The 12,146-nt window shown below is 35.6% G+C and overlaps 1 protein-coding gene across 10 annotated transcripts in view; it reads right to left on the bottom strand.

Moving 5' to 3' along the window:
- The window catches only part of Cadps2 (calcium dependent secretion activator 2), a 595,026-nt gene that overhangs the window by 171,788 nt on the left and 411,092 nt on the right, over positions 1-12,146 (bottom strand). For all 10 annotated transcript variants that reach the window (XM_017797106.1, XM_017797102.1, XM_008828867.1 and 7 more), the window contains exons 10-11: positions 9,943-10,051; positions 8,291-8,491 (exon numbers count right to left, since the gene is read on the bottom strand). In XM_017797106.1, coding sequence (XP_017652595.1) covers positions 8,291-8,491; positions 9,943-10,051 — 310 coding nt within the window. The remainder of the gene's footprint in view (positions 1-8,290; positions 8,492-9,942; positions 10,052-12,146) is intronic.

Below are 12,146 nucleotides of genomic sequence, written 5' to 3'. Positions count from 1 at the left end.
AAAAAAAAAAAAAAAACCCAAAACAAAAAGAGAAACTGTGTTCACTGTAAAATAAAACTTAAAACTAATGTTTTCTATATGAAGTGTGAAATTAAGCGTGAACAATAAGGAAAGTAATAATAAAGAAAAAGTTCCTAAAATTAAATGTAAGTTTATGCTCCTATTTAAGGATTTAAAAATATTTAGCCAAAATAGATAGATGGCAGCTTTTCTGATTTACTTTTTTAAAAGGTTTATTTTATCTTTAATTATGTGTATATTATCTTTATATACAAGAGGGTTTGTGCATGTGTGAGTGTAAGTGCCCACAGAATCCAAAAGAGAACATCAAATCCTCTGGAGCTGGAGTCACAAGTGGTCGTGAGCTGCTGCATCTTGGTGTTGGGGACCAAGCTCAGGTCTTCTGCAAGAACAGGGCATGTTCTTAACCATTTATCCATCTCTCTGTCCCCTTTGTTCACTTTCAACATTGCTATATGATACTAAGCAATTTAAACGGTACATTTAAAAATGTACTGTAACACATATAAGAGAAAATGAAAAGCAAGTTGCTCTTGGATAGAGAATCAAAGGAAGGATTGTAAAAGCCTGGTAGTCTGGCAAAGGAGGTTACTACATTTGTTTCTGTATATGTCTATTTTTTCTTTTTCCTTTTTTCTGCTTTTTGAGATAGGGTCTCACAGTGGAACTCTGGCTAGTCTGGAATTCCTTATGTAGACCAAGCTGAACTTTAATTCATGGAGATTCACCTAAATTACTATGAAATGAAAACATTTTTTAGCAATATACCCACCCATTATGAGCACTCTGTTTCCTAAGAATTTTTACACATCCTCAGACTCAAAGAAAAATGGAAGTAGAATATATTTACCTATATTGAAGAAATCTATCTATCTATCTATCTATCTATCTTATCATCTATCTATCATCTATCTACCTTCTATCTAGCTATCATCTATCTATCATCTATCTATCTATCTATCTATCTATCTATCTATCTATCTATCTATCTATCTATATTATTTCTGACCTAAAAAAGATACAATAGTCTTCTAATAAGTTATGTTTTATGAACCTATCCTTTTGACTATCCTTAAATATTCATTATGCTTAGCTTAATTTTTAAAAATTAATTTGGAAAAAATATTTTTATTTTATGTGTATGAATGTTTTGCCTGCATGCATGTAAGTGCACCCATGCTTGTAGTGCCTGTGGAGGCCAGAAGATGGCACTGGATCCTCTGGAACTGGAGTTAAGGACAGTGGTTAGATGGCTGTGGGTACTGAACCTGGGTCCTCTGAAAGAACAGCCAGTGCTCTTAACTGCTGAGCCATCTCTCCAGGCCCTATGCTTAATTCTAAAAACATTTTTTAAGTCATAAAGCACATTCAATAATAAATAAAATTGAGGACATACAAGAAGAAAAATAACTAGTCCCTCAGTGAAATTCATCAATTATGAATACAGTAGGTGTGCTGGATAGCTTTAGTGTCAACTTGACACACCTGGGTTGAGGGAGCCACAATTGGCGAATTGCCTCCATTCCATTAAACTGGTCTGTGGCCACGTCTGTGGGGCATCTTCTTGACTGTTGTGTGATGTGGGAGGGCCCAGCCCACTGTGGGTGGTCCCTGGGCAGGTGGGCCTGTGTTGCATAAGAAAGCAGGATGAGCAGGGGCCAAGAGAATAAGCCAGTAAGCAGCATTCCTCCATGACCTGTGCTCCAGCTCCTGCTTCCAGGTTCCTGCCCTGAGTTCCTATCCTAGGCACCTTGATGAACTGTGTAACCCAGGAGACATAATATAAAATAAACCCTTTCCTCCCCAAGTTGGTACTGGTCAGAGTACTTTGTCATAGCAATTGAGAAACAAACTAGAACAGTAGGCATAAATATGCCTACTCTTTCATTTTATAATTTTTTATTATAATGGAAACAATATCATATATAAAATCTATCATTTTTTATTTAATACATTTTGGCTATTTTAGCATGTTATTACAACATCTTTATAACCATTATCTTTATGCCTGAATGAGTAATACACATGAGATTGTTTCTATTCTCCTATTGTGATATATAGACTTAAAAATTAAATGTTATATATAAACGATATAATTTGTTTTTGGCCAGAAAGTTGGAGAATGACATTGTAAACAAGATATGATAATCTTGTCAGTTTTATCAATACAAAACTTGTAATAAATTTAAGTAGAAAGAAAGAAATGAAAGAATGAAATTAAAGAAACTTACCTTTACCAGTTAAAGGTCAGCAAAGAAAGGAGAGAAGAAATGAGAGAATAGATTACATTCAATTATACTAATTAATCATTTCAACTTTGGTATTTTCTTTATTTCTACTGATGACTGTAAAAGTTGTTCAAAGAGATAATCAGAAAGAAAGAAGGAGTTTTTAAATTTTATATATTATTTTATTTTATGTGTACCAGTGTGTTGCCTGCATGTATGTAAGTGCACCTGTGTCCTGCATTGCTTGTGGAGGCAAGAAAATGGTGTTGGATCCCCTGGAACTAGAGTTACAGAGAGTTGTTAGCTGCCGTGTGGGTGAAGGAAACCAAACACAGGCCCCCTGAATGAGCAGCCGATGTTCTTAAGTGCTGAGCCATCTCACCAGCCCCTTAATAGATCTTTCAATCATTGATTCTGTATCATTTAGCCATGATTTTATTTTTCCAGACCAGGACTTCCCACTTTCTAAATCCTCATATGCAATCCATGGTGGATTCTGTCTGTGAGCTGGGCACATTCTCTGTATTCAGGGTGTTATGAAAAAAATTATCAGAATTCAAGTTAATGAGGACGACAGTTTCATAAAAATAACTGTCAAGCCACTGGAATTCAGTGGTTCCTAAGTTGGAGTTACTGTTCCTCACATCAACCCTGCTACCTGGAATACATGGCAATAGGTCTGGAGATACTTTAGACTGTCAACCTCTGATCCTACAGGAAGAGACTGTGGAAACTGCTAAACGTTGTGTAATGTGCATAATGGTTGCCTTTTCTACCCCTGCTCTCAAACAATTAGCTCAAAACACAAATAAAGTTGACAGTGAGAAGGCTTGCTTTAACAGAGAAAAACACAAGTATATATCTTCTGGCCTAGGTGCATGATTATAAAAAAGATCTGCTCTCCCATTTGCAGCAAGAAGTAGAGAAAAGTAATCCTAGACCAAACACAACTTGATTATACCTAGTGAAACTTATTTCTTTAAAGAATCATCCCTTTCTTTCTGTGTCTCCCTAAAGTTTCAGAACATTTTTATAAAGAAAACTAAATAAAAACACATAACTGAACAGTTCAAAAACACCATCAATATGGCAATTGGTAAAAAGTTGGAGAGAAAGAAGATACAGGAAGAGGAAAAACCTAAAGCAAGAACAAAATGAAAGCTAGAAGAGAAAACAAAATCATTAAAGGACTTAAAGAGAAAATTTCAAAATAAAAGTATTTTTTGCATGCAAAAAAGTGAAGGAATTAATCATCATCAGAACTGATTGTAAGGGAAAAAGTCAGCAGAAGTTCTTCATGTCATAAAATATCCATACAAAAGTCGAATACACAGGATGCGGGTAAATATCTCTGAGAAAGAAGAACATATTAGGAAGGTCTTCTTTTGGTCCAGTATTTTGTAGTTTACAGAACTACAGTAATCAAGTATAGTCAGAATATCAAGACAGACAAAAGGACCAAAGGAAAAGAAAGGTGAGTCCAGAAACCTACTCATATGTAGTCAACTGATTTTGACAGAAGTGCAAGGGCAGTCTTTTCAACTCACCAGGCGCCTACATGATACCTGCGAACACTGATGCCCAGTTCTCAACTGCAAAATTTAAAAGATGTGAAAAAATTTAAAAGTACATTTATGGTATTGTTTTAGGCAAAGAATTCTTAGTTTAATATTAACAGTACTGTGATGGTTAATCTTAATGTCAACTTGATGAGATCTAGACTTCGGCCTTTCCGCATGCTTGTGGCACCATTACCAGGGGTGATATCGCAGGTTGTACAGAGAGCAGAAAGGGAACTGAGCTCATTTCATTGTTCTCCTCCTCCTGATTGTGAATGCCATGTGACCAGCTGATTCAAGCTTTTGCTCGTTTGATTTCCCCCTCAGTGAGGGACTATACCTTAAACTGTGAGCCAAAAATCCCCTTTTTCTTCCTTAAGTTACTTTTTTCTGGATACTTTAGCACATATAGAAGGAGCATATATTTAAGGAAATAAAGAAGGCAGGTCTGTAATTTCAGAATCTAAAAGGCAGGATGATGATAAGTTGTGCATTCCATCATGAGACATTATCTTAAAGACAAAAACAAAATCCAACCAACGAGAAGAAAGAAAATGGACTTCATTAAAGTTAAATATTTTTTTCTTTTGAAAGGCAATATTAACATACATGATAAAATAAGACAGATGAGAAAATATTTTCCAATTAACATATCTGTTAAATATCTTACATTTCGAATATACAGAGATCTCTCAAAACTCAACAATAAGAAAATAACCCAATGACAAAATATTTGTAAAGACAAGTAAATAAAGAAGATGAATAAACAGCAAGTTACCGCATAAGAACAGCATCTCCAAAGCCACAGGGTATTAAATGAAAGTTTCAGTGCCAGAAGTGTATTACATCCCTACAAGTTGTTGGCAGGCCTTTGAGGCCCCCAAACAATACAGGCATTTGCTATGTCTGTTGGTTGCCCACCAGAACTAGATGGTAAGACTCTATTGCTGAAGACACCACACATTGGTTGAAAGGCCTAGAGAAACATAGCTGGTACCAAGACAGAAACTTCCTCAACTACTATTAATAAGACTGGGGGAGAATTGTCATCAACAGCCTTACTGAGTTCTGGAACCCATGTGTTATACTATTGAATGGCCAGGCAAGAAAGATCCAAGGATGAAATAGTGGCAAGTAAGTAATAGGGGTGATCAATTGCTTTCTGGTTAGATTTAAGGCCTATTCAACAGAAGGGAATTCACCTTTGGTACTATAGCCTGGTCAAAAACCCATGACTTGGGAAGTCATAGGCCACAGTGGAGAGGCTCCTAATGTTTTCTGCTAAATTGACATGATATGCTTCTAAAGAATTATGTTTATGCCCATGGATTGGTATAGCCATTAACCTTGGTGTAAGATGTTCCCTTTTACAATGGGCAGCAGTAAATGCAGAGATTTGTAAGTGATCAAACTGCTGAATTTAAGGGATTGCTGAGTGCTCAGCCATAAATGAGATAACTGTTTTATCTCCTCCTAGGATCAGAGAACATTGTGGAAGAACAGGTGGAAAGAATCTAGAGTGGATGAGAGAAAGAGTAAGAAGAGGAGTGTGGTTGAATGCTTTCCTCTGAGACACACAAGACCTCATGCTTCCCTGAGTATTTAAAGGAAGTTAATTTCACTAGAGGACGAAGAGCCATTTTCTTCAGTGGTGCAGTCACTGGTAAGGAATACATGCTCTTGTAAATATTCCATCACCCAAGATCCTGAAAGAACTCCTGGTGAAACACAATGGGTCACATGTACAAATCAATAAGAAAATATAAGAATACAAAACTTTGAAAGCATAAGCGGAATAGTTGGGAAATATGAAAGGGTTCAGAGGAGAGGGAGAGGGAGGGAGCAGGAGAGAGCTATGAGGGGAAAATATGATAAAAATATATACGCATGTATGAAAGTGTTCTAATGAAATTCATTATTATGTATGATTAACATATGCTAATTAAAAAGAAAAATGTCCTGGCAGCTTAAAAGTAGAAAAATAGCAATTCTGTAATAAAAAAATAGCCAACTAGAAAAGACAGGAAAAAATGAGAAATAACAGCAATATAAATATGACATTTTTAGAAATTAGGTAAGAATAAAAGTCTATAGAGTAGAGAATAATATAAAATGGCCTTGGAAGTTTTAAGTAAGTGAAGATACATTTCATAGTTGTAGTTGAAATAATTCAGTGTTACTCAGGTAAGAATTTGGATGCATTCTGGGTCTCTTTTTTCTGTGAAAATGAACAGGCAAAAAGTAACATAAACATAACAGGTGCAAAGAGGCAGGTGCACTCCATTATCAGAGCACTCGCCAAATGGAAAATGTGGAATGAGATTAGGCACCTGCGTAAAAGCATGAATGAAAATTTCAAACACATGGTTGAATGAGAAACATTCAGAGTAGGATATTTCAGTTTCACTTATGAGACACTGACTGCCCACATATAAAACATGTATTTGCAAGAAGGCAAAGGAAGTTTACATCAAATACTGTGAGATTGTATCTCATGGGGAAAGGGACAGAGTTTGGTCAATGCATATGAAAAGACACTGATTTCCAAATGCTCAGTTTTGCTTACAAAGAATCAAAAATCATGAGGAAATACAGTATAGATCATTCAAAGGGAACAAAATAATTCAATAATGAGCTCTGGTAAGAGCAATTGAAAGACACAGAGGGAGGAAAATGTTCTCAAGGAAGGCTGATGGGATCCTGTGCCCTGCCAGAGCAACATATCTAACCTGGCATTCTCACCTAGAGTTCTCTGGACTCCACAGTATACCAGAGAGTCCTTTATATGTCACTAAGCACCACTCTGGAAAAGTCTGTAAATGGTACAGTAAGGGATTTGAAGGTGCCCAAGCTGTTGAGAGATGAATACAGACTATGTGGATCTTATTTCCAGATATCAGGGAAGGTCTATTGTGTGAGCCAGGAGAACTTTCTGTCCTAAGCCATTATGGTTAGAAAACAATTGAGCTAAAGTCTACAGGCAGGGCTGTTGAAAGTTAGCTTACTTCCGCTGGATTTAATTCATTTACTCCAGTTTTTTTTTTTTTTTTAAACAAGAAAGGGGAGGACAAAAATGGCTGAAATTATAACCGAGAAGAGCTTAAATATGGTAGCAACATTATAAATGGAAATTTATGATATTTATTTATAGAGAAGTCAAGTCACATTCTTATCCACCATTCTATATTCTATGTATAGGACCCAAGATGGTAAAGAGAAAGCAGAAATGCAAACTCTATATTATAATGTATTATTTTTATTCTTGAAGATGATATTATATTGCTACTTTATTTATTTATTTATTTAATTTTCTGTGTATTAATGTTTTATGTACATGTAAGTGCACCTCTGTGTGCAATGCCTGATTCCCTGGAACTGGAGTTGTGGACAGTTGTTAGCTGTTGTGTGGGTGCTGGGAATCAAATGCTGGTCCTCTGGAAGAGAAGCCAGGGCTCTTAACCACTGAGCTGTCTTTCTAGCACCTATACTGCTAATCTAAAAGAAGAATGAAAAACAAAATTAAAATGTAGTATTTCAAAATAGTACATAATTTTTTAAATGCCTCAAGGTAATTTAGATAATTTATGAATATAGTCTATGGTTTTTAAAAAAAATAAAGAAAAGGAACTCATATTCAACCTTTAATTATTTGGCCTGAAGAGCCTTAAAAGATGCCCAGATGTGACACACTAAGGATGTCTGAAATGAAGAGTAATTATTTCATGTATGAAAAAGAAAAAAGGAAAATAATGCATGTCAAGATGTTACTACCTTGAAGGAGAATCTTGACAATAAAAACACAACTTAAGCTGAAAGATAAAGACAAATTGATTTATCTAGAAACCAGAGAATTTTGCAAAGAAGTATAACAAGATAAAACATTTGGTTTAGTGATTATTATATTTGAAACTATTCCTAACACTATTATATAACTCGCAATTCATCAATGGTGAATTAAAATGGAAGGTATAGGATTTAATAGCACACAGAAAAAGGGTGCAATATTAATACATGTAGGCAGAAGAAAAGTTGGCCCCTCGTACTGATCTAAACGTGTAGGGAAGCAGTCCTTCTCATCCTAGCACAGTATGAAGAACAAATGCACAAAGTGATTCTTCAGCATTGGGCATTCTGGAGCCCAATCACCAAATCTGATTTTTGCAATATTTTCTCCTTTTAAAAATAAGGATTCCAAGTTAAAATGACAGAAACAAAACAGTATTTCTATTGAGACATCTAGTTGAATGTTTTAATATGTTCACTGTAGGCCCAGCAATGTGCCAATGGTTAGCAAATGAATAAAAACACGGGTATCATTCACTCTAGATTTATGTGAAAAATTAGATAACTGATTCTATGACTAATAAGAACTCTTCTTTATTTAGTCAATTAATGATGTAAGCTATAAAGCTGAACAAATCTGCCTCAATGTTGTATTTTACTAAGGTTATTAACTGATAAATTAATTTTAACACTACTTACAAAGCTGAGCATCTGCATGGAGCACGCCTCCTTTAGGATTCAGCTTCTGGCTCTGTACTGCAGGGATTGGTTTATAAGACTGACCAGTGGCCCTGTACATGGCTTGAACCCATAGTGTTCTGTCCTGCTCATCATCGCTGGCAAATATTATGGTATCTCCTTCTTTAACAGCATTAAAAAACATCTGCCCACCCTGAAGTCCTGGGAAAGGAGAATAATATCATTAAATTTACCTGACTGGCAGATTTTGGTATTAGTTATCCTTGGCTTCATGAATATGAGTAGCTTTGATATTAACAATTCAGTGCTTTAGATGGCTTTAGTTGGGGCTCACACCCCCCAATCTGTGATTTGAAGGCATACAACCAAAAAGAATTAAATTACTTATACAGCTCAGGAAAACAATCAGCTGTTGACATGATAGCATTCTGAAAGATAGTAAACACACACCACGGAAATGCTTGGTATAACTGGTATCTTGGGCCAGGGATGGAAATTCTTTGGACTGGCATAGTTACCATTTTATACGTGGGAGAAACAGAGGATGAGTTCATGAGAAAGAAAACCACAGATGAGACAAATTGGAGCCTCATTTTTATGGCATTTTAGCTTTTGAACAAGATGGTATTTTGTACCTGTAAATGCACAATTAGTCAATACAGTTACTGATTTCTACTTTCTCTCTGTACATTAAATTTTAATTTTTTTTTGGTATTTTTTTTGAGACAGGGGCTCACTATGTAGCACTAGCTAACCTACAACTCACTATGTAGACCAAGTTGGCTTTGAACTCACAGAGATCTGCCTGTCTCTGACTCCTGAGTGCTGAGATTAAAGGTTTGTACCACCATGCCCAAGAATTTGAATTCTCTGTAATTCTTACTATCTGTGTTTCTTAACATTGTTACATTAATTTCATTACCTTCATATAGCCATTTATTCATTCATTATTGTAAAGCATAGCAGTACTACGGGCATTACAGCTTGAGGACCACTTGAAAAGCTTGATATGAGAGTGGTTGGATTTTGGACTTGGGAACATTTGCAAAGAAGGAGTTATCTTATATATGAGACCCAAGTCTTAACATCAATTTAATTTAAGCTTTAATTTAAGGCATTTTTACATATTTTTGGTGTTCCTAGACTTTGACTGCAACCTGTCAAATAAGGTCAGATGTAGAATTTTCCAGCTGTGGCATAATGTGAGAACTAAAAAAATTCAGATGTTGGATCTCAGAAAATTCATTATGTGATGTTCAAACTAACACAGATGGAAGGATAGAAAAACAAGAATTGTTATAGAGGATATTAGAATACAGTGCATAACTTATTTGCTGTTCCATTACCTAACTCTGTTGTAATTTTGCTTCCCAGTGAAGTTTCTGTATGCAGTGTTATTTCTCACATAATTTTCCTGTCAGTAAAATTTAAATATTTTGTCACTATATTAAAATACCAGAGAAGTGAATAAGGGTTAAGAGTAATATTCTCCCTAAAAGACCTAATTTGAATCTCAAAGACTTGTTCAGTTATGTGAGTTTGGAAGCAGCCTCCCTATTCATTAAGAGAAATTTTGAATGGAGAACAGATACAGATGCTTAAGGGGTTAAAGGCATCCATGCGTGACCAGAAGAGTGTTCACTTAGAATTACCTGGGTGGGGGTCCGTGTAATCCACAGTGTATCCTTCAAGTTGCATTAATTCTTGTGGTTCAGACTTTTTTTCTCTATAACTGCACATAGCAAAAGTGTACTGGCTAACCTGCTCAGAGAAAAACAAAGAAAAGTTTGTCTTCACATAAAATTAGTCAAATTTAACTTTTAATTTTTATCAAGACTTTTTCCCAAAATATAATTTGCATATGAATTATTCTATTTTAGTATTTCTTAACACCCAGCTTGGAGATCAAAGTGCCCGTCACTGGCCAGCTGGCAGTTAGACCTTCCATTTGCTTATGACCCTCTTTGTCCCCAGTCAGTGGCTCTCTGCCATTTATATTTCTGTAGTGAATGAAAAACCAACCAGTCAACCACAACACCATTTTCTGCTTGATACTCATCTTTTCACATATTCACAAAACTCTATATAATTTTCTTTTTGGTGCTTAAACACTAAAGAATCACCAGTTTTCCATAATCAGGTAGCAATCTCTCAAATCTTGTTTTGCTTTTGTTTTGACACCTATCTTAAGAGACACCCTCATCTTTTAGATCCCCTTCATTTTTAGTGCTATTAGCATGTTGGCATTTAGCAATAAGAATGACAACATACAATCTTACATATTCAATACTGATATACATATTTCCTGGTTTACTACTTTTCTTGATATTTTCTGCTTCTTGAATCATATCTCTCATTTTGAATTTAGTTTTTTTCCTTTAGTAGAGCTTTTGAGTCAATTTTTGTTTTCATAAGGAAATGTCTTTAATTTGGTCATGCTCATGAGTGACAGTCTGGCTTCTTTCATATATAATATGTACTCTGAAATCCTATCAGCATTTTAAAGCTAGTATTGCATTGTCAAAGGGTTCTGTGTTCATGTTAAAAAGTCTGACAAAAGTTCAATTGTGCTTGTCTATTGTCAATTTTCCTCTTTTTCTGTGGTGGGTCTTAAGAATTATTTTCATCTTTGGGGCCAGTGAGATGGCGCAGCAGGTAAGGGTACTTGCTGCCATGACTGCTGTGACCTGAGTTCAATCCCTAGGACCTGAATGGTGGAAGAAAAGAAGTGACCCTTGTCCTCTGATGTCCAAACGTGTGCCTGTTCACATACACCCCATCAATAAATGAGTAAGTAAATGCAGAAAAGGTTCTCTTCAGCTTTATTTCTTGTATTTTCATTACAGAATTTCTAGGGGTGATATGTTCATCCTGGTTAGCATGTTGTGTATCTTCTTGGTGGACAATTCCTGACATCAGTTCTAGAATCTTGTCTACCATGACTAATTCAAACATTGCTTCTGTTCCACATTTGCTTTCTCTTCTCTTTCTCATATATGCTTAATCTTTTCTATATTTCACTTTTTCTCTATCTAGTTATGAATTGTAGGTGACTTCTTTATATTGCAACTAATATTCTGTAAGTAGCTGCATGACTATTGTCTTCAGATACTTCAAATCTACTGCTTAACCTTTCGGTAAGGCTCGTGTTTCAGGTCTGTGTTTTCAGCTGTCTAAGTCCCACTTTTGGAAAATGTCCTTTCTAAGACTGTTTGGTTTTCACAGTGCAATGCTTTGTTCTTACATTGTTGGTTCTTTTATTACGTTTCCGGACCTATTTATGAATAAAATACTCTTAAATATAAGTATTTTATAGTTTATGCACATGATAGCTATATAACTAAAGTCTTTAAGGAAGAACAGAATCAGTTTAGCTTTACAACTTTAAATTGTAAGCTAATATTCAGAATAGCTTTGCCTGCAATATACTTTGAAGCCTAAGTGAACAGTTTAAATCCCCATTTAAAAAAATAAAATGCCAGATGCCCTAGGGTTATCACCAGTCCAGAAGTACTTGTTATGTAATTTTTTCTTTTTTCCTTCATTTATTTTATTTTTAGCTATGAGTCTGTAGGTAGAAATGTGCATATTGAATTCAGGTGCCTGAGGAGGTCAGAAGAGGGTATAAGATTTCTTGGAGCTGGAATTACACGTAATTGGGAGCCCCCTGACTTCAGTTCCTCTTGCCGGGAACTGAACTTGGGCTCTCTGTAAGAATGTCATGCACTTTCAATCTTTGAGCCATCTCTCTAGATCCTAAATATTTTCCCTTCTCTCTCTCTCTCTCTCTCTCTCTCTCTCTCTCTCTCTCTCTCTCACACACACACACACACACACACACACACAGCACTTCAGA

Source organism: Nannospalax galili, unplaced genomic scaffold (genome assembly GCF_000622305.1).
Source record: "Nannospalax galili isolate Female #2095 unplaced genomic scaffold, S.galili_v1.0 scaffold413, whole genome shotgun sequence".
NCBI lineage: Eukaryota > Metazoa > Chordata > Mammalia > Rodentia > Spalacidae > Nannospalax > Nannospalax galili.
This window is presented reverse-complemented; position numbering and strand designations above follow the sequence as displayed.